Source organism: the organism of the source record quoted next, unplaced genomic scaffold, assembly GCF_019419815.1.
Source record: "Pyrus x bretschneideri cultivar Hongxiangsu unplaced genomic scaffold, Pyrus_bretschneideri_v1 Contig43, whole genome shotgun sequence".
Lineage (NCBI taxonomy): Eukaryota > Viridiplantae > Streptophyta > Magnoliopsida > Rosales > Rosaceae > Pyrus > Pyrus x bretschneideri.
The window spans coordinates 4,464,802-4,488,617 of NW_025999757.1; the positions used below are offsets into that span (position 1 = coordinate 4,464,802).

Here is a 23,816-nt window from a genome sequence, read left to right on the forward strand (position 1 = left end):
ATTCAGAGTCCCTATTCAAAATCCCTAATTCAGAAACTTGAATTTCAGAAATTCCTAATTCCAAAAGCCCCAATTTAGAAACCCTAATTTAAGAAATTCCTAATTCGACAAGCCCTAATTCAGAAACCCTTGAGTTTATTGCAGGAATTTCTTACCTTGTGCGGTGAGGAGGAGGGCAGACTGAGGAGTGAGGAGGGTGACAGAGTGGATGAACCAGTGAGGAGTGAGGAAACTGACAGAGTGACTGAGTGAGAAGGGTGACAGTCTGGGACCTGGGTGAGGTCGAGACTTGAGGACGACGAGGAGAGTGAGGTCACTGATCTGAGACTGAGGTGAGGTGAGAGGGCCCGTGAGGCGCTGCGTCCGCGTGACGGCGTGAGGTCTTGAAGTCAAAGACAAAGTCGATCGAGGATTCGAGAGAGAGACACATACACAGAGTGATTTGAATTTTGAGCTAAGTTAATGAGAGAGAAAAGAAGAGTAATAGCCTACACAATGGACGGCTGAGATTAAATCTCATCCGATCCAATGGTTATCAATTTTTTAAATTTAATAAAAAAAAAAAAATATATATATATATATATGTATATAATTATGAAATGGACAGCTAAGATTTAATCTCAGCCGATCCAATGGTCATCAATTTTTAAATTTAATTTAATATATATAATTATATTATATAATTATTATAGTTTTTACTTTTTAGGGATATAAAATTGTTAAATTAATGTATATAATTATTAATATTATAGTTGATTCATACTTTTATTAAGTATATAAATTATAACATAAGATTTTGTGATATCCACATCCACTAGTGTAAATATTTTAAATTGAAGATCAAATTTATTCTTTGTATTCATATAGGATCAAGGAGTGTAGCTATAAAAATTCATCAAAATCAGAGTTAAAATAACCGTTAAATCTTGATTTTTCGTTTATAATCGTCGAAAAGCTTTGTCCCGTTATTTGATCTCTGAATGTTTGTTTTTTGTGATTTTTTGCTGATGTGATCTCCAAGCTCTAAGCATATACAAACAAGTTTGACAGTTTGGATCGTTGAAATTAGTTTGCAGAATTTGTATCCCATCAAAACGATAGATTGACTAACACTTAGAGTTTATTTATACTTTCATTAAGTATAACATAAGATTTTGTGGTATCCACTTGTGTAAATATTTTAAATTGAAGATCGAATTCATTCATTGTATTCATAGAGGATCAAGGAGTGTAGCTGTAAAAATTCATCAAAATCGAGTTAAAATAACCGTTAAATCTTGATTTTTCGTTTATAATCGTCGAAAAGCTTTGTCCCGTTACTTGATCTCTGAATGTTTTTTTTTTTTTTGTGATTTTTTGCTGATGTGATCTCCAAGCATATACAAACAATTTTGATGGTTTGGATCGTTGAAATTAGTTTTGGAGAATTCGTATCCCATCAAAACGATAGATTGACTAACACTTAGAGTTTATTTATACTTTCATTGAGTATAACATAAGATTTTGTGGTATCCACTTGTGTAAATATTTTAAATTGAAGATCAAATTCATTCATTGTATTCATATAGGGTCAATGAGTGTAGCTATAAAAAATCATCAAAATCGGAGTTAAAATAACCGTTAAATCATGATTTTTCGTTTATAACCGTTGAAAAGCTTTGTCCCGTTACTTGATCTCTGAATGTTTGTTTTTTGTGATTTTTTGTTGATCTGATCTCCAAGCATATACAAACAATTTTGATGGTTTGGATCGTTGAAATTAGTTTAAGAGAATTCGTATCCCATAAAAACAATAGATTAACTAACACTTCTTAGAGTTTATTTATACTTTCATCAAGTATAACATAAGATTTTGTGGTATTCACTTGTGTAAATATTTTAAATTGAAGATCGAATTCATTCATTGTATTCATATAGGGTCAAGGAGTGTAGCTATAAAAAAATCATCAAAATCGAAGTTAAAATAACCGTTAAGTCGTGATTTTTCGTTTATAACCGTCGAAAAGCTTTGTCCCGTTACTTGATCTCTGAATGTTTATTTTTTACGATTTTTTGTTGATGTGATCTCAAAGCATATACAAACAAGTTGGACGGTTGAGATCGTTGAAATTAGTTTTGGAGAATTTGTATGCCATCAATCAAGTTCTGTGTGTGTGTGTGTGTGTGTGTGTGTGTGTGTGTATTTATTAAGTAGATTTAAATCTATTTATTTTGTACGTATAAATTATAATTGACTGGTACACGAAATAGTACATCACGTGTGTCATTATAAAAATAGTGAGATATGTCATGTATGTGATAAAAGTTAATAACTTATAAAAAAAAAAAAATTATTTCTCACCACTTCTATTAATTTTCATTTTTTCCTCTCTTTTTTGTTTCATTTTCAACTTTTTCTTATCATTTTCACTTTTCCCTCCAACATATTTTCCTAATTCCCTCACTTTTTTGTTTCATTTTCAACTTTTCTTAACATTTTCATTTTCCCTCCATTTTTGTTTCAAAAAGGGCGGCAACGGCAAGAAATTGAATGGAAAGAAATCACATCAATGGATGCAAATCATGCAATGCATCATGCATATTAATTAATAATTATTATAGTTTTTATAAAATTTATATATATATATATATAATTATTATAATTATATAGTTAATATTTTGGGGGTATAATTATTATAGTATATATAATTATTATAATTATTATAAACTTTATAGTTAATTTAATATATATATATATATATATACATTTATAATACTTTTTAGGGGTATAAAATTGTAAAATTAATGTATATAATTATTACAGTATTTTTTTAGGGTTATAAAATTATAAAAATAATATTCTGCTTATCGTGTATCATGTTACCCACGTGTATACCCAAATCAACCCGTTATCTTAACAGGTGCTTATCGGGTTACCCGATAATGACCCGATTCGTTATCGTGTCGACCCAAACACCTGTTAATTTCGTGTCGTGTCGTGTTGAGTTATCGAGTCATGTCAGAAATTGCCAGGCCTAGTGAACGTAGCCAATCTGGGTGAACCACGTACATCTTGTGTTATTTGCTTCCCTGTTTCTATTCATTTACATACTTATCCACACTGATGATCAAAGCAACCTAGCGAAGGTCATAAACTTCACACTTTTTGTTGTACCAAAGTCCTCGCCGATTTTGTGCATCAACATTTGGCGTTGTCTGTGGGAATCGCACTTATTCCTACTCTCTCAAGCTTTGTCAAGCTGATTTCCACCATTCGCACACTTTCTTTCGACCAGGCACCCCTCTCCAACATGAGGAGTGAAAGGAGCCACAGCACGCAGAGTGACACCCCCCTCGCATTTAGTGCAAAGCAACGAAAGAAGGAACGAAAGAGGTTTACTCTTCAGGCTAAAGTCGATGAGCAAGAGGCTCAGAACAACAAGATAGCGATCAAGAATGAGATCTTCCAGGAGCAGTATGAGAAGCTCTTCGGAATGCTCCATGAAGATCGCCCCGGGGGAAGTCAACCACCACTTAGGCCCCCCAACACGGGGGATCACCTTCCTTCAATATAGATATCCCTAATGGGGAGCGAGTTACTCATCAAGGAGTTGATCAACATGAGACATCTCTTGACCCAGCTGCTTCGACCCGAAGCAGGAGAAGTAAAGGAAGGCACCTTCTTGCAGAAGGAGTAGAATGATCAAAACCCGTTTATCGCGACTGTCGGGACTTCCTGAGGAAACGTCGAGAGAACCCCATCCACATAAGCTCGAAGGTCAATGATCCAAGGGTTTTTGAAAGGTTCGTTCCTCTCCCATGCCCCAAGCCAATTGCCAATCTAGGGAATGAGCGACATGTCCTAGAGGAATATGAAGGTACGGGGGACTCGGGGGCGTTTCGACAGGCTCACCCTGGAAGTCAGTACGGTGAGTCCAAAGAAAAATCCCATGCCCTTGACCAAGCTTTCCTACTTCCAAGAGGAGATGAAGACTTACGGAAGAAGAATCCAGCAGTACCTGACTCTACTCAGGTCTTACAACTCCTTGAGGAAATAAACAAGTTGAAGGCCGAACGTCAGGCCGAAATACCTGACTGGAACCAACCTAGGCCTGACCCTCTTACAAGAAGGATCCTCGACACCTCCCTCCAAGCAAAGACAAAGCAGAAGCTTGGCTTACAACTCTATATTAGAAGGGAGGACCCAATTGAACACCTTAACCTCTTTGAGTCTACCATGGCATACCGGATGCACACTGACGAAGAACGATGTCTTCTCTTCCTCTCTACCCTCTCTGGCGGAGCTCTGAATTGGTATTACCGTCCTCCACCTGAGACAGTAGACTCATTTGAGGAACTAAGGAAACTATTTGTCTCTCAACACATCTTCCATACAGATCGCTTGCATTCCGCAGATGACTTGTACACTATTCGCTAGAAGCCGGATGAGTCACTGCGAAAGTATGCTGGCCGCTTCAGCCATGAGTATTCTCGCTGCGCTGAGGCAGATGACAAGACCGCCCTTAAAGCCTTCACAGCAGGCCTACGCGACTGTTTCTTCAAGTACATGATCAATGCTAACACTTGGAAGACTTACTTTGAGGTATTGACACAGGCTTATAACCATACCTCCGCCGAGGCAAGGACATATCAAGGGAAACTTCTTACAGCCATCCCTTATTAGCAAATGGGGAGTGGAAGCCAAATCCAACCGAATGAGAAGACCTCAATCTTCCAAACAGTAGCGACGCTTCCCCCTGCCCTACCTAATACCTTGCCAAGTCAACAGGCGTATCATTCTCAGGGCAAGAAGAAAGACTTCCATCCTCACCAGTCTCATTTTAATAAAAAGAGTAAGGGGCACTATCGCAATAACCAAAGGTATCACCACGATAATACCCGCCCCCAAGCAGTCAATGCAGTGGGCCAAACACGTGTCAAGAATGGTCCTACCCTAAGGTATGAGACATACACACCTTTGAACGCCACATGCACAGCCATTTTCCCTAGTATAACTCACTTAATACCAAAGCTAAGGCCGAGGGAGCCAGATTTCAAGTCCACGAAGAACACAGACATGTTTTGTGGTTACCACGAGTATAATGGCCATGACGGCGAGAAATGTATCACCCTCCATGATTATTTGAAGCTTTGGCACATGAAGGAAAAATTGACCAGTTCCTTCTTCACTCTCCAAGGGATAACCGCAACCAACGCCAAGTGAATGTGATATATTCCATAAGCGGTGGCACACCCATATCTGAATCTTCCAACAGGGCCATGAAACACAATGAACGAACGTTGAAGCCTAGCCACTAAGTGTTTCACGTGGAAGACATCAGGGGAGGCAAGTATCAAAAGCTTAACTGGGATCCAATATGTTTCTACCCTGAGGAAAAAATAGGTATCATCTATCCTCACAATGACCCACTGATTGTGGAAGCTCACGTAGCCAACTTTGATGTATGACGAATCCTGGTAGACACGGGGGCGTTGGTCAATATCATGTCTGCTGAAGCTTACAAGACACTTAATGTAGTTGAACACTTGCTCGATCACTCGGTTTCTCCTCTGATAAGCTTCTCTGGTGATGTCGTGCAACCTTTAGGGAGCGAACATTTACCCTTCACCATCGGTACATGCCCGTACACAACCACCATCACCACTAACTTCTTGGTGGTTGACTGCCCAACGACATACAATGTCATCTTTGGGCGCACATGCATTAATGATCTCAAGGCCATGGTATCCACACATATATTGTTGATGAAATTTCCAACCGTCTATGGCAATGGTTACATCAGAGGAGATCAACTTAGTGCACAGTTATGTTACAACACTTCAGTCAAGCAACAACACTTGCATGTACCTAAAGAAACACTTTCTATACATGACCAAGTTATCAAGACCAGCTCGGACAAAGCCAACTTGAATATTCACGGTGGTAACAATCAACCCGACGATCCTCGAGATGACTCTTTCACCCAGCAAGCACAACCTGCTGAAGAGTTGGAGAATGTCTATATCTCAAAAGATTATCTAGATCGCATAGTGAAGATTGGCACCATTTTGTCACCACCCATTCAGTTGGCATTGATCTCTTTTTTGCAAAAGAACACTGAAGTCTTCGCTTGGTCATACAAGGACATGCCAGACATCTCTCCCAATATCATCTATCATCACTTGAGTATTGATCCCAAGACCAAGCCGGTGAGACAGAAGCGAAGATCTTATGATGCTGAACGATATGAAGCAATGAAGGCAGGAGTTGAAAAACTCAAAAGCATAGGCTTCATCCGTGAAGTTAATTATCCAACGTGGGTAGCAAATGTGGTCCTTGTTAAGAAAAATCCGACCAAGGAAAGTTTCTTGCTTCAAAAGATCTTGGGGAGAATGTGTGTCGACTACACCGACTTAAACAAAGAATGCTCGAAGGATAGCTTTCCCCTTCCTCTCATTGATAGACTTGTAGACTCTACAGCAGGGTGTGAACTCTTGAGCTTTATGGATGCTTACTCAGGGTACAATCGAATCCTCATGAACCTTCGAACCAAGAACACACGGCCTTCACCACTGATAGAGGACTATATTGCTATGAAGTCATGCCATTCGGCCTAAAGAATGTAGGGGCGACTTATCAAAGATTAATCAATTCAATGTTCGCTGAACAGATTGGGAAAAGCATGGATGTTGATTATATGTTAGTCAAGAGCAAACATGCTGACCAACACATTGCCAACTTGTCTGAAACCTCTTCCATCTTGAAGAAGTATCGAATGAGGTTGAACCCCAACAAATACGCTTTCGGTGTGGGCTCTGGAAAATTCTTAGGCTTTATGATTAGCCAACGAGGCATTGAAGCTAACCTCGAGAAGATCAAAGCAATCATGGACATGAAAGAATCAGTAACCTTAAAAGACATCCAGAGCCTTACTGGTAAGGTGGCAGCCGGGACTAAGTTCATCTCTAAGGCCATAGACAAATGCGCTCATTTTTTCAAAGCACTTAAGGGAAGTAAGAAGTACATTACATGGACCGATGAATGTGCCAAAGCATTTAAGAATCTCAAGGAGTACATGAGTAAAGCCCTTCTGCTTTCCAAACCTAAAGTTGGCGACACCCTAATTGTCTATTTATCTGTCTCAGCTTCAGCAGTTAGTTCAGTCCTCATTCGTATGGATGGTAGTATCCAACGACCTCTCTACTACGTTAGTAAAGCTCTACAAGATGCGGAGACATGATACTCCAACATTGAGAAATTAGCTCTAGCATTAGTCATGTCTACTCGGAAACTTCGCCTCTATTTCCAAGCACACTCCATCATCATGCTTACCAATAACCCCATTCGACAAATACTTCAGAGTCCTGACACTTCGGGACGAATGATCAAATGGGCTATAGCACTGGGAGAGTTTGACATCTCCTACCACCCAAAGCTAGCTGAAAAGGGCCAAATAGTTGCAGATTTCATTGCTGAATTCAATTATCTTGTTGATATTTCTCCTACACCTGAGGCAGCGGCTTCATCACCCCTGGAAACCCGGAAGGTAGAACCAACACTCCCAGTACGGACTCTATATGTTGATGGCTCATCCAACCAACAGGGTTATGGAGCAGGACTAGTCCTGACTACCCCCTATAATGTGGCAATGGAGTATGCTCTTCGCTTCAAATTCAAGGGGTCAAACAATGAAGTCGAGTATAAGGCCCTTTTAGCAGGCTTACATTTGGCCAAACACCTTGGAGTTAAACAAATTAATATCTTCAGTGACTCCCAAATGGTGGTTAACCAAGTCACGAACAACTTTGATGCTAAGGATAACTCCATGGCAGAGTATCTTGCGCAAACACAACTTTTGCTCAAGCACTTCCACTACCAGATCACCTAAGTCCCTCGAGCGGCAAACAGTCATGCAAATGCTTTGGCTTGCCTCACCTCAGTAGTGGAAAACAAGATTGGGAGAAAAATTCATGTCAAATTGTTGGCAACACAAAGCACCATGGTCACAGAAGTGTGCAACTTGCAACAGGGGGATAGCTGGATCACCCCAATTTATAAACTCCTTGTTTATGGCACTCTCCCAAATGATAAAGTCCAAGCTAAACAGATTCGATACAAGTCTACCCGCTACCTGATCATTAATGACCAACTTTATAAGCGAGGTTTTAACCTACCATACTTACGGTGCCACACACCTGCGGAAGCGGAAATTGTCCTTTGAGAAATACATGAATGAGTCTGCAAAGATCATGCTGGATTGCGATCCCTAGCACACAAGGCTTTTGGCCAAAGATATTATTGGCCAACACTCCACCAAGATGCCATCAGAATATCCCGTTTATGTGATAAGTGTCAACGTTACGCAACTATTCATTACTCCCCTCCCGAGCCTCTTACTCTTATGATCAGCCCTTGGCCCTTCGCCCAATGAGAACTTGATTTGATCTGCCCAATGCCTGCAGGACAGGGCAAGGTCCACTATACAATCGTTACAGTTGACTACTTCACAAAATGGGCCGAAGTAGAATCCTTGGCAACCATTACTGAGGCAAAATAGAAGACTTCGTATAGAAGAACATCCTTTGCAGATTTGGCATTCCTAATGCGATAGTCATGGACAATGGGAGACAGTTCGACAACAAGAAGTTCAGGATGCTCTGTTCTAAATTCAACATCAACTTATGTTTTGCCTCCCCGGCTCATCCTTAGTCTAACGTACAAGTTGAGGCCATTAACAAAATAATCAAGCTCATTTTGAAAACCAGCTTGGACAAGGCTAAAGGTTGTTGGCTAGAATTTGTACCCTAAGTTCTTTGGTCATACCGCACTTCATATCGGACTTCAACAGGAGAAACTTCATTCTCACTTGCCTTTGGCACAGAGGTTGTTGTCCCAGTTAAGCTTGAGCAAGCAACGTTCCGAGTCTAGAACTACATGCAAAGTGAAAATGACAAACAACTCACCCTCAACTTGGATCTAGTCGAGAAACACAGAAACCAGGCTTACCTGAGGAATGTCGCCTATAAGTAGCGCATTTCCAACTACTATGACTCAAGAGTCAAAACTCGCTCGTTCAAAGTGGGGGACTGGGTATTGAAGAAAAGACTACTTTGCGACAGAGTCTCGAGTGAAGGCACGCTTAGCCCAAATTGGGATGGACCGTTTGAAGTTATTAGCATCAGTCGCCCTGGTTCTTACAAGCTCAGGAGCTCCGATGGCAAGACCCTTGGCCATCCATAGAACGCTGATCACTTGAAGTACTATTACAAATAGATTCACACTGTACAAGCCTTGAGCTACGGCCATTCGGCATCCTATGTAATGAAGTCCATTTGCAATCAATTCAATAAATAGGTGATTTAGGCAACTTGCTCTTAACTCCCTTACATCCCTATCACTGAAACGCTCAGGTTTGAAGCTTCAACACAAATGCTTACAACATGAAATAAAGTCTATATATATGTCAACATGACTTATATCCAAACAAGGGATCTATTCAAACATAACCAAACATTCATCAATGATAGTACAAATACTTGGAAAATAACATCAAAGCGCACAATACAAGGTTGCAAACATACACAAACAAAAAACCCTCAGCCTTATAACATGGCACATGCCAGACAAACAATAAACTAGTACATCCAGAGTATATGGCACATGCCACACAAACAACAAACTAGTACATTCAAAATACATGCAAAAAAAAAAGGGCACTATGAGTCATCCTCATCTGAGGCCAAACCCCTGACAATATCACTCTGCGTTTCAACTGCATCGCCATCGCCACCATCCTCGGTATCTCCAGAACCATCTCACTCTCTTGAGACTGTTCACCGACACTAGCCTCATTATCAGAGTCATCCTCACTACTAGGATTAACTGCAAGGACGAAGGCTTCACCTCTTTGTCGGTACTCATCCATCTCATCACGGTACTTTTGGATAATGCTTCCATTATTGTAACGCTCAAGGACGGCCATCCATTTCCTTTTCTCAAAATTAGCCGCTCGGATGCAGTGAGGTTTAAAAACATCTTGAAAGGCCTAGGAACCTAAGAACTCCTGCACGGCAGCGTCTCTCTCAGTTGGGATACTCCTCTTTAGCTCAAAAACTTCAACCAAGGCACTGTCCAACTCCCCTTTCACCTTGGAAACTTCGAGGATAGTAGTCTCCAACTGTTTCCTAGTCCCCTCCATTTGTTTCTTAAGCCTCACGTTCTCACCATTTCGCCTCTTCAAACTCTCAAAGTGTTGATCTTTGAGGAGGATGGCCTCAGCCAAAGCTTTGCTCGTTTTTCTAGCATCATTCACAAACTGGTTATTCTCTTTAAACTTTGCCTTGTACCGCTCGACCTCTCGTAATCTGTCGTCGTACTCAGTCATGACCTATATGACAAGATGATCGTCACTACCAAGAAAAAAAGGGAAGAAAATAAAGAAATGACAGAATAACACTTACATAAGAAGATAGCCTCATCATCTAGTCACGATCTGATTCATTCTCATCTAGCAGCTCGCCAAGCTCGTCAACAATGGACCGACGTCCTGCCAAGCAATTATTAACATACCTAAAACTACTTGGCTACATGGCAACCTTCAAATCCTTCCAATAGATACTGCTAACCTCTTCCTTGTACTTCCTCTTACGGCTAAAGCAAGGGTCACCTTCTTGGTCAGTGGACTTCATGGTTGGAGGAAAGATATGATCGATGGTAGGAAGAAGAGGCAACAATCGTCTCTCCTCCCCTGCAACTATGGCAGCAGCACACTCGATAGCCTCAACCTCAGCTCTTTTTGAGGCAGTGATCTTGAGGAACTCCTCTTGCAACTTAGGTCTAGGGGCTGGCCTCACCTGGTGTTTATAAGTTCCCTTGTGAAACAAAATGTCATCTACAGGAACTAACATGGGTGCTTTCCCTTTCTTAGTGCTAGTCCCCCCCTTTCTTGTTCACTTTCTCCACTGAACAAGAAAAATCAAAGTAAAGAATGCAACTTTGTAAAAGAATGAGGGGGCGGAATGAAGGATACAACTTACTTGCTTGTCTCTGGCACTTCGACACTAAGGGTTGGAAACCGTACTTTCGAAACAAAGGTCGTAGCATTGCCCAAATGTCTATCCTCCTTAGGCACCCTTAACACCTTCTCTACATCAGCCAATTCCCGTCCGGACAATTTGACGTTGCCTCGAGTTACTGCATGAAGGAAAATGTTAGACGCAAGAAGAAACTACAACAAATAGCAAACAATGCGAACAATGGATACATTACAACCTACAGTCTGGAAATGAGTAAGAACACGTCACTCAGGTGTGACACCCCTAACATGCTCCCAATCATCAAAAAGAAAGCACCAATGATTTTTCCAAGTGCAGTACGCATTTTTCTTACCAAAGACAATACGCTCTCTCTCACTCCGACATGCACACTCGACATATCCTGGGCATGCTTTCATTAGGCGTATCTTATAGCAGTAGCGCCACTGATGGAAGGAAGGCTCACCTAACCCACATTCCATCCAAATAATATAAAACCCGATCAAGGTATCCCAAAAACCAGGATTGAGTTGCCCAGACACATATCCAATGAAAGATAGCATTCGTTGCAACTAAGGGTGCAAAGGCAACTTCACCCCTAAGGTCAATAATATTTGAGTATAGAACAGGACATGATCCTTGAGCGGTTCAGAGGGCAATTCTTCATGATGTACCAAACGCATTCCTACACTGCGGGGGATACTACATGACTGCCTTAGAGTTTCAAGCTGCCTTTTGCTATCTAACAAGTTCTTCTCTAAAAGGTCCGCTGTGAACTCAAAGCGAAATATGGGCATGGCGTAAAATACAACCCCCTCACCCACTGACATGAAGGAGGAAGAACCAATATTGGCTAAAGTTTGACAATTGCGAAAATCATCCAATGTTTCTTTGGTACAAGACTCTAACAAAGGCCCTGAAGACTCCAACATTGCAAGCTCAAACCTAGAGCTAGAGCTAAGGGAGCCCTCATTATTAGGACTTCCAGACTCTGACATCTACAACAAATAGAAACAAACTCTATCACTACATGAAAGATCAAAACATAAGGAAGTTCCTAGGGCATGAAAAAAAAGCTCAACCAGTTCATCATGTTCTTAACCAAATACATGAACACTTAAACAATTCAACCAGAATGAAAGCATGCGATCTAGTGGAGAAGATTACCAACCTAAAGATGATGCAAAGCAATGCCAAAATCCAACTCAACTAGAGAACACTCTATCTTCCAAATTACGACAAAATAAGCAAATGAAGGCAAGTTCAAGAGTGAAGACTTATCCTTCTTATATAAGTTCAACAAGACCAAACAAATTCAAAATTCAAATTCAAACCATGAGAAAGTCCCACATGGAAAGTCTTCAAACTTCCACAAGCTAGGGAATTTCAAACTTCAAATTTTCTGTTTCCCCTATTCCAAAAAAAAAAAAAAAAAAGGAACGCAACAACTTCATCAATGGAAGACAACTACAATTCTCAAAAGCTTCACACACTCTTAATCAAGATAGTGTGAAGCAAAATCAATTTATGGTGCCAACAAAAGCTTCAACAAGTGAAAGGCAACAACAAATGTCAAAAGACTCACACACTCTTGATCAAGATAGTGTGAAGCAAAATCAATTTATGGTGCCAACAAAAGCTTCAACAAGTGAAGAGCAACAACAATTCTCAAAAAGCTTCACACACTCTTGATCAAGATAGTGGTAAGCAAAACCAACTTATGATGCCAACAAAAGCTTCAACAAGTGAAGGGCAACAACAAATGTCAAAAGCCTCACACACTCTTGATCAAGATAGTGTGAAGCAAAATCAATTTATGGTGCCAAAAAAAAGCTTCAACAAGTGAAGGGCAACAACAATTCTCAAAAGCTTCACACACTCTTGATCAAGATAGTGTGAAGCAAAATCAATTTATGATGCCCAACAAAGCTTCAACACAAAAGCTTTACCTACAAAATTTCAACATCAAACAAAGCTTCATCAATGGAGAGCAACTACAATTCTCAAAAGCTTCACACACTCTTGATCAAGATAGGGTGAAGCAAAATCAATTTATGGTGCCCAACAAAGCTTCAACACAAAAGCTTCACTTACAAAGTTTAAACATCAAACAAAGCTTCATCAATGGAGAGCAACTACAATTCTCAAAAGCTTCACACACTCTTGATCAAGATAGTGTGAAGCAAAATCAATTTATGGTACCCAACAAAGTTTCAACACAAAAGTTGCACTTACAAAGTTTCAACACAAGAGCTTCATCTACAAAGCTTCAATACAAAATCTTCACCTACAAAGCTTCAATACAAAAGTTTCACCTACAAAGGTTCAACTCTCAACTACATAGCTTCAACACCAAAGTTTCACTACAAAGGTTCAACTCTTAACTACAAAGCTTCAACACAAAAGCTTCAACACAAAGCTTCAACACAAAAGCTTCACTTACAAAGCTTCAACACAAAAGCTTCAACACCAAAGCTTCAACACAAAAGCTTCAACACCAAAACTTCAACATCAAAGTTTCACCCATTAAAAAAATAAATAAATAAAATAAATAAATAAAATTCAAAAAAAATAAAATTAAAAAAATCGAAAAATCAAAAAAAAAAAAAAAAAAAAAAAAAGAAATGAGCCTAGGCCTCCCTTTCTTTGGGCCTAACAACTTTCATATCAAATATATATGAATGAGGAGTTTTGGGCAACCACTTAGAAAGGAAAATGGTGAAGTTTTGTTTGGAAAATTGCCTACTAGCAAGACACCTCCCTCGTCAACTCCCTCGACCGGAGACTTGGGGAACTCCTACCATATACCACTACACCTTGGTACTCAGAAATTTCACGACTACTCAGTGCCTTGGATTTCTCAAGTCCCCAACCGAGAAGTTTTCCTCACTCAAGAAATTAAGGGAGCACTACTTCAACCTACAGGGTCCACCCACGAAGTTTCAACATGCAAACTTCAACAAAATAAAAAATTCAAGGAACTTAGTGAATGATACCTTAGTGTATTTAACACAACACATTGAATGAAGTAAAGCTTATTTATTGATATCTTCGATAGATTACAAATACGTGCATACACATGAATCAAAACAAACAAACAGGAGGGCGCCTTCACAAAGGCTGCTTAGGAGAAGTCTCAACACTCGGCAAAGCCCCAGAAATAGAAAGCACCGAAGGGTGATTATTTGGAGCCTCAGTACTGGGCAGAACCCCAGAAAGAAGAGGCACCAGAGGTTGATCATTTGGAGCTTCAATATGTGGTACAGCCCCAGAGGACGAAGGCAATAAATGCCTTTCGAACAAACTCACAAACCTCTGATGATTTAAAATCTGACCCTCGGATTCCTGTAACTGGTCAAGCTTTCTCTTCATAGTTATAGAATAGCTATGTGTGAGCATGTGCAACTGTTTATTCTCGTGCTTAAGCCCTCTGATCTCCTATTTGAGACTTATCACTTCAGCCGCCAACAATTCAACTTGGCAAGTTCGAGCAAATAGGCATTGGGCCATATTAGACACAAAACCTGCACACTAAACATTGAAAGCCAGAGAATCCTTAACAGCCAACTCATCGGATCGCTTGGAAAGTAGTCTGTTGTCTTTGGAGTAAGAAGATTCTTGGCCATCACCGCAGGGGTCATATCATTCTTCATCACAGAGTCCCCAATAGTAAGGGGACCAAAAGATGGGCACCATATGTTTTCTTGAGGAGACATGGCTACCTCTTCTATAGCATTCAAGTCCAAATGACAGTCGGACGGGCCAGACATTCTCAAAAAAGATGAAGAAAAAAAATGAAGTACAGTAAGTCTTAGAAGTACGAAAATAAGGGAAAATTTCCTACAAGTAATAACTTTCAGAATGGACTCCTTGAACTTAATTGGTGCTGCTATAAAAGAAAAAGCCAGATCTTCAATAGGGCTGCTTGTTCAAAAATCGAAGAGGCACCGCTCTCCAAATTTTGAGAAGCGGATTTCCTAGGTTAAAATTTATTAGCAATCTTCACATGCGACATCAGTTCCTCGGATACCAAGGACAACTTTGCCAAAGAACTCTGACAAAGTTAAGACAGGTAAATGTTGAAGGCCCAGTTACCCTACTATTACCCATAAGGATAAAGGAATAGCGCCACTGCTTGATTATTGGAAAATCCTTATGTGTGTCAACCTCTGTGCTCCGTGGCAAGGTAGACTTGTAAAAATGCCCAACCTTTCTTCACATCTAAGAAAACACTCCCAACAAGATTGCTTGCCTAGAATTCGAAGAGGCACCGCTCTCCAAATCTCGAGAACCATATCTTCAACAAGATTGCCTGCTCAGAAATCGAAGAGGCACCGCTCCCCAAACTTCGAGAAGTCGGATTTCATTGGATAAAATTTGTCCACAATCCTCACACGCAACATCAGCTTCCTGGATACCACAGACCACTTTGAAAAAGTGCTCTGACAAAGTTAAAACACGGGAACCTTGCAGCGACCACTACATTGCTTTGACCGAGAAGGGTAAAGGAACAACATTACCACTCGCTGTTGGGACAAATCTTATATATATTGACCTCCATCCTCCACAGCCAGGCAGACCTGCCAAATAAAAAGAAAATATGCTCAACCCTTCCTCACATCCGAAATGGCACTCCCAATCTAGCCTCTCGAAATACTCTGTTTTCTTCTCCTTTGATAATACCCATGCCAACCAGCCACATTAGAGCAAGAATATCTCATATCATCAGGGTTGAAAGAAAGAGTATCCCATATCACGCTTTTTCCCTGTCTTTTCCTTTGCCCTTGCTCTTACCTGCAGGACAAGAAGAAAGAATGTAATCAGTAGGAACCTGAAATCAAACTTCCGATCTAGAATTGATTGCCCGGAACCTTTGCCTAGTCGCTTGCCTAGCATTGCTCTCGAGTACTCATCCTCAATTGTTGTCAAGGTCATGAATTCCTTTGGCAAATACCTCAAAACAATTGGTACGATATTGGCTCTTTACACTGAAGCTGCCAAGCATGGATGAGTCACTGAGAAGTCGTGCTCTGAAGGACCATTTAAATGAAAAGGTTGTGCACCATTTCTGCTATACAAAAGATTGAAGCAGAAGGTTCAACGGCTAGCTAGAACAGATCACTACAGTACGACGCTCTTCTTGTGGAACCGCACAATCCAGACAAAAGAGTCTAAGTCAAATCCAAGCTTGGCAGCATTGCTCTATTTGAAGAGATCGAGAAGCCTCAACAGCCTTTTGCTAGCACTGTCGTCAAAGAACAAAGCTTCGCCATACCACATCTACTACTTTGTCAAACAGCAAAAGTATCCCATATCATCAGGATAGAACATACTTCAGGTTTGACGGACTTGTTTTGACCCTCAAATTCTGGAGTCGACTCGCTCATTTGGAGGAAACCAGAAAACCCTTCAGCCCAGTTCAAGAATACACATGTGGAAAGTCAAGTACAACAAAGCACGTGCCGATTCATCTGTCTTCTCCAAAAACAAGAGTACCTCATATCATCTCTTCTCCCTGTTTCTTCTCTTTATCCTCATTGCTGAATGAGAGACAGGGAGAATGAGTACAATCAGCATGAACCCAAGATCAACCTACTGATCTGAGACTGATTGCTTGAAACCCTGATTGCTTACCTTCTCTGTCACCTCCCTTGGCAGATCTCCTCACTTAGAGACTTGGGGGACTCCTACTATATGGTTTGTATTGCACTTGACCAAACCCGAAACTACAAGTAAGCTTCAAATGAAAATGATACATTACTTTGTGCATCAACGCTAACTAAAGATACCACTCCTGGATGAAGGAAAAGTACTTCCAAGAAAAGATGCCACATCTACTTACACGATAGAGAAGGCTAGTGAAGGCGACACCACACTTCGGTACCTGGAAGTTTCGTGATTACTCAATGGCTTGGATCTTGCAAGTCCCCAACCGAGGAGCTTCCCTCACTCGGGAACTTAAGGGAGCATTGTTTGTACCATACTTGACCAATCCCGAAACTACTAAGCACCGGTCAACAGCATACCGTCAAGGACCCACAAGACTTTTCCTCCAACTAGGAGGCCAATCACAACACGACACATGTCGGTATCTGAGGCCAATCACGGCGCAACACGTGTCGATATCAAAGGCCAATCACAACACGACACGTGTCAATGTCAGAACAAAGCTAGAAACTCTCTTCTATAAAAAGGGATCATTCTCCCATAATAATCCCTAATGTCATTTGTACTAAACTATTCACTAGAACTCACTAAAAGAGAGCTTGAATCTATGTATTTGTGTAAACCTTTCACAACTAATGACCAGAGCAACCTAGCGAAGGTCATTTGTACATACTTATCCACACTGATGACCAGAGCAACCTAGCGAAGGTCATAAACTTCACACTTTCTGTTGTACCAAAATCCTCGCCGATTTTGTGCATCAATACAACCCATTAGAAATTTAGACAGCAACAAGTGTGAATTCTCTTGATGGCAGCAGCTGGAAATGACATCTAACACTAGCAAAATTCTGGGTTTAAGGGACAATTGTTCTTGCTACCGTGGGGTCAAAGCAGTTTTTACTTCCGTATCTTTTTTGAACCATGTTTGTCATTTCCCTTATTATTTCTAGGATCGTGCTACTCATCCCTGACGCACTCACGAATATGGCCACGCTGTAGCCGGTGGCCTCTTTTGGAGGACTGTTGGATCACTCGATGTTACAAAGTGAGGTTACGGTTGTTAGTGCCTAATGTAACTATATTTAAACTAAGAATATATCTTTATGTAGGATGAAAAACTTACACGATACGGATATACTGTCACGTAGTGTCCTTGTCAAGACATGTGGGCAAAAATTTACACATATTTTTGTTGAGAGTTGTCCCATATCGATGAGGGACAAGGTTTATTATGAACTTATATGGTCTTTGGATACTCCCCATATTGCCAATTGGTTTTATGGTGAAACCTCAATTTCATCATAATATCAGAGCGGGTTGTCCCCGTGTGAAGCCAAACGGCCACACACACTCCACGTCACCCAGTTGTTGTCCACGTGTAGGCTTGAAAATCGGCCACACGTGCAAGAGAGTGTTGAGAGTTGTCCCGCATTGGTGAGGGACAATGTTTGTTATGTGCCTATATAGTCTTCGACTACTTCCTATATTGCCAATTGATTTTATGGTAGAACCTCAATTTCATCACTTTTATCTTATTGGCACGCGACGCTACTGTGATGATGTATGCATTGCATATCCGTCTTTCTCTTTGTTTTGGGGCTAAGCTTGCTTCTTGTGCTCTTTGCCCTTTAGGACAGGAATAATTATACGTGTTGATAGCCTTCAGTTTGTTAAGCAGTAATTGCCTTTGGTAATTCCCTGGAAATTACCAAATGGAAGTTATTGATCAGCGAAGAAGCAACTTATAAGTTAAAAATAATAAAAAGATAAGGGTTAATGACAAAAAACTACCTTAAGTTTGGGTCAAATGACACTTTCATACCTCATCTTTTAAAATTGACAATGTCATACCTCATCTTACGAATTTGTGTCAATGTTATACCTTCCGTTAACTTGGCCGTTTATTTCTCAGTTAAATGCTGACGTGGCTTGATCTGGGACCCATTTTTATTAAAAAATTAATAAAAAATTATTAAAAACAAAAAAAATCATTTAATATTATTTAAATATTAAAATAATAATAATAAATTATTTAAAAAAAACCGTTTTTTTTTTTCTTCTTCTCTCTCTCTTCTTCTTCTTCTTCTTCTGCACGGAGACAAACTGGGTTTTTTTTTTTTTTTTTTTTTTTCTTCTTCTTCTTCTCTCTTCTTCTTCTTCCCTCTTCTCCCTCTTCTTCCCCCCCCCCCCCAACCTAACCCGCAGAAGAAGAAGAGAGAAGAAGAAGAAGAGGGAAGCAGAAGAAGAGGGAAGAAAAAAAAAAAAAAAAAAAAAAAAAAAACCCAGTTTGTCCCCGTGAAGAAGAAGAAGAAGAAGAAGAAGAGGGAAGAAGAGGGAAGAAAAAAAAAAAAAAAAAAAAAAAAAAAAACACAGTTTGTCCCCGTGCAGAAGAAGAAGAAGAAGAAGAAGAGAGAAGAAGAAGAAAAAAAAAAAAAAAAAAAAAAAAAAAAACCCAGTTTGTCCCCGTGCAGAAGAAGAAGAAGAAGAAGAAGAAGAGGGAAGAAGAGGGAAGAAGAAAGAAGAGAGAAGAAGAAGAAGAAGAAAAAAAAAAAAAAAAAAAAAAAACAACCCAGTTTGTCCCCGTGCAGAAGAAGAAGAAGAAGAAGAAGAGAGAAGAAGAAGAGAGAAGAAGAAGAAAAAAAAAAAAGTTTTTTTAAATAATTTTTTATTATTATTTTAATATTTAAATAATATTAAATGATTTTTTTTGTTTTTAATAATTTTTTATTAATTTTTTAATAAAAATGGGTCCCAGATCAAGCCACGTCAGCATTTAACTGAGAAATAAATGGCCAAATTAACGGAAGGTATAACATTGACACAAATTTGTAAGATGAGGTATGACATTGTCAATTTTAAAAGATAAGGTATGAAAGTGTCATTTGACCCATACTTGAGGTAGGTTTTTGTAATTAACCCAAAAGATAAACTTCCCACGGGCAGAAATTCAGCTTGACACCTCAGACGCGGCAGGATTTATATGTACTTTCTCTAGAACAAAGGAAAACTTGCATATGCAGTAATTGCCTTTGGTAATTCCCTGGAAATTACCAAATGGAAGTTATTGATCAGCGAAGAAGCAACTTATAAGTTAAAAATAATAAAAAGATAAACTTCCCACTGGCAGAAATTCAGCTTGACACATCAGACGCGGCAGGATTTATATGTACTTTCTCTAGAACAAAGGAAAACTTGCATATAATTGTCAACTATTCAAAAGTGTTCGTTGTCTGTGACTCGGTGATTTGGACAAAATGGTATTGTATACAATTATCTACTTTTTTAAAACCAGTCGCAATAGAAAAAAGTCGAATTCGCGGGTCCAGAGAAGCTAAAATTCTAACGGAATGGGAGTGTAGAAGGAACTTTCATTCCACCAACAGATACTTTCTAAGAACAAATAAGATAATGAAAAATAAGATGGTTTCGATGAGCCCTGAAGAATGGGACAAAATAGCAATTTAGGTAAATTTCCTTGACCTTTGCTTTGTGGTAATAAATTCCGTATCCTAATACTGACCTTTTGACATAATAAAATATGCCGACCTAAAAAAAAAAAAAAGACATAATAAAATATAAATGAAGGTTTGAAAAATGGGGCTCAACCCTCCTATAAATATAACTCTATGGAGACCAAGAGAAACCATAAAAGTGATCTCAATTTCTCAAGAGTGAGCATCAACAACGACTTCAACCAAATCAAGAGGAGATTTTTGCCTGCCCTCAAAAGATTGCCAGATCTTTAACCGCAAACAAGGTATTACTTTAACCAAAACAAAAATATCATGAAAATTTAAATTCTATTACATTGGTATAGTTAAAATCCAAACTATTTAGAAAAGTAAATTGGTTTTCGTTTTCCAAATTGATGTCAATTTTTTTGTGCCGAGCCAATCTTAAGCTCAACATAAACGAGCTTAGCTGAGCCAAGCATAAGCATGAACGTGGTCCATAAATGAGCCGACTTAGGAAAGGGGGAGTGATTTATACACACACTCTTTTCACCTTCTCCATTCCCTTCTTAATTCTGGACTCTGATTTGTGCGATCCAATACCTAAAAAAATATGCACTTTTTTTCACTTTCTGCATACCCCTCTTAATTCTAGCCACTGAGTTGTTCAATCTAATGGCTAAAAAATTAAAACGGGTTTTGCAAGAGGTGAAGAAGAGCGAACATCATTTCCAATTTGTCAAAGGAATTTGGTTATAAGACATTTTCCTATTTAAAAACTTTGTAGATGGAAGAGAATATGGAAGCTACTCCACAAATTGATCATATCAAACCAGCTGAATGTCGTCATGATTCCGAGGCCATTGCGAACGGTGGGCCTTGCATCCACAGGATTCCCAACAAACTTCGCAAAGTGAATGAAGCAGCATACACTCCTCAATTACTTTCAATAGGACCTTTTCACCATGGCAATCCAAAACTCCTGGACATGGAAGGCCACAAGAAAAGGCACTATGAAAATTTTCTCCGACGTTGCTCCAAGAGTGAGGCTACACTAACAAGTTTCATTGAGGCGCGCCAAAAAAACATTCTTCAGTGTTATGCAGGGGCAATTGAGCTTGCCACATTCAACATTGTGGACGTAATTCTAGTGGATGCCTGCTTCATCATTGAGCTGTTCTTGGCAAACTTCGAAAAGATACAAAATGAGTACTTATTTGGATCACCATGGCTACGGAAAGCGGTAGAGCAGGACCTGATTCTGTTTGAAAATCAGCTTCCATATTCAGTTCTTCTAGAGCTGTATGACTTTGCCAATCCGGCCTCTTCCATTTCCATTCCCCGGGAAGAACAAGCACAAAAAGTTGATGAAGTCTGTAGCCGTCACCTTGGTGATTCTGGAGCAATCGGTGTACTCGAAGCTCCATCCGTTGATAACTTTCTTGAGCTTACCTGTCAGTTCTTTAAAGATCACAGCAAGGGAAAATCAGTCAGAAAAGGAGTACAACCGAAACACTTCACTGATTTGGTAAGATATTTTTTAAGTCCAGATGAAACAATGACCTGGAGAGATGACAGTAGCAGGACCCCTATAAAAAATATATATAATATCAGACAGCTGACTGCCTCCGGGGTGAAATTTGTGCCCATACTTGAAGATCCAAGCTATGTCATAAGAGACGAGACTAATAAGGTGAAGTTCCACTTAGGTACTGGACATATGGACCTGAAGATCACACAATTTTGTGTGAAGTACGAGACAGAATGCATTGTCCGAAACGTCATGGCCTTGGAGCAGTTTGTGTATCCATTCAACACTTGCATCTGCAATTACTTTCTGCTAATGGATCAACTTGTGGACATTATGGAAGACGTTGATTTGCTGGTCAAAAACAAAGTCATTGTCAACTTGCTCGGAAGCAATGAAGCTGTGACAAAGCTGATCAACGGACTTTGTGTTAACATTATGGAAGAACAATCGTGTCGATATGCTGATATATGTAGACAACTTAATGAGCACTATGAGAATCGTTGGAACCGTACTCTGGCAACCATGAGGCAAGTTTACTTCAGGGATCTTTGGACAGCTAGTTCAACTTTGGTTGCACTTCTTATCCTGTTTTTCACAACCTTTGGATTCATTAAGTCCATCAGAGACGGTATTTAGCTTTAAGCTAAATCTGTATGGTGAAATTTATTAGTCATATTTACATTGTTTCGCAGATATAGCAACTCTCTTTCCTTTGTAAATTAGAGCTACTATTTAGTAATTTGATTAGGCTAATGACATCTTCTATAATGTCCACAATTCGAAGAAACCTCGACAGTACAAGGGTATTCTATGAATTAGAAAAAAGAGAGGTTACACCTAGTCATGGGAGACAAGAACTTTACCATCAATGACAATTAAAACAAAAAATTCAAGATACGAACGAGGCATAAATTAACCTAAACCTTTTTTTTTTTTTTTTTGGGGGTCAGAGATAGCACTCTATTAATGTAAGGGAAATTACAATTTGTGAAAGATGGGCCTAGGTTCAAACAAAACACAAAACCTTAAATTAAACAAAGCAAGACATAAAAGATAAAACAGATCCAAGCAAAATAGAGCTACAATCCAAAACACAAAGGAAGACTCATACATCTTTAGGCCCGTAGGCAACAATACGGAAAAAAAAACAACAACAAAAACCTAAACCTAAAGCATTCAAACGACCGTCGTTGCGGTTGCCCCAAATTGAAAAAAGTACTTGAACCAAAAACTAGATCTGAGAGTGTTGTGCAAAATCCATCCACAAAGAAACAAAGCCACCACATCCACACCAGCAAGAAAGGTCACAAAACATAATTGGAGGGGGGGGGGGTGGTAAAGGGAGTGTGTAAAACACCGTTGTTCCGACAGGAACGTTCCACACTTCGTCCAAATTTCCAGCAAGCTGGATTGGCAATAGGTTGGGAGGGTTAAGTCTTGTGTCAAAATAGAGTCCAATACTCCAAGATCTAAATCGTGATTATGGGTTGGAAAATAAAAGTGGGAGCAAGAGGAAGGACGGAAAAATGGGTGCAAAGGTGAGGGGAAAAGAGGTCGGCAGTGAGCAGCTTCTGAGTAAGAAGTAAGGAGAAAACTGAGTCAAAGGCTTAGAAATCTAAGACAGAGCTTAGAAGGGAACATAAAGAAGGAATACGGAAGAAATGATTCTGAAGCAAACGAAAACAGGGGGCTGCCACCGGATCCCAAAGCCAAAGGGCCTAGGGCTGGAGGCTGAAGATTGGCATTTCTTCTGGAAATTTTTAGGGAGAAAATAGGAAAGAAAAATACACTTGTGAGGAGTGTAGAATGAGATTTTTGGAGTGCCAATAACATTTCCCTTTCACTATTTCTAGCATTAAATGATGAGGGGACTAATACTACAATTTTTCTCTACTAATAGCCGTCTCTGGAGCTCTGTTTCTTCAAATTGACACCTTTTAGCCAAGTTAAGTTGTAAGTTTGCTTAGATAAACTGCATCGATTTGAAAATTCCAAGATCCATAGATTTGAGAGTGAAAACCCACTTTGATAATTGTCCACATCATCACTCAATGTTAGTGAACCTAACAAACGTTCACTTTTCACGTTAGGTAGTTATTTGGAATGTTTTGAAAAGTTAGGACTAATTTGGGATCTCCCCTAAATGTTGGG

The 23,816-nt window shown here is 39.6% G+C and overlaps 1 protein-coding gene and 1 pseudogene across 1 annotated transcript; one reads left to right on the forward strand and one right to left on the reverse strand.

Moving 5' to 3' along the window:
- Window positions 1–13,580: 13,580 nt before the first annotated feature.
- LOC125469479 lies at window positions 13,581–14,783 on the reverse strand (annotated as a pseudogene).
- Window positions 14,784–20,300: 5,517 nt separating this feature from the next.
- Window positions 20,301–22,358, forward strand: LOC103935814 (UPF0481 protein At3g47200-like). Its single transcript, XM_009345624.3, has 2 exons — window positions 20,301–20,439; window positions 20,922–22,358. Exon 2 carries the CDS (start codon window positions 20,922–20,924, stop codon window positions 22,299–22,301), a length of 1,380 nt encoding a protein of 459 aa, XP_009343899.2. The 5' UTR covers window positions 20,301–20,439; the 3' UTR covers window positions 22,302–22,358.
- The last annotated feature ends 1,458 nt before the right edge of the window (window positions 22,359–23,816 follow it).

What these genes read in the sequence shown, in the direction of transcription:
- LOC103935814 (XM_009345624.3), top strand. Translation starts at nt 20,922, where the DNA reads ATGGAAGAGAATATGGAAGCTACTCCACAAATTGATCATATCAAACCA.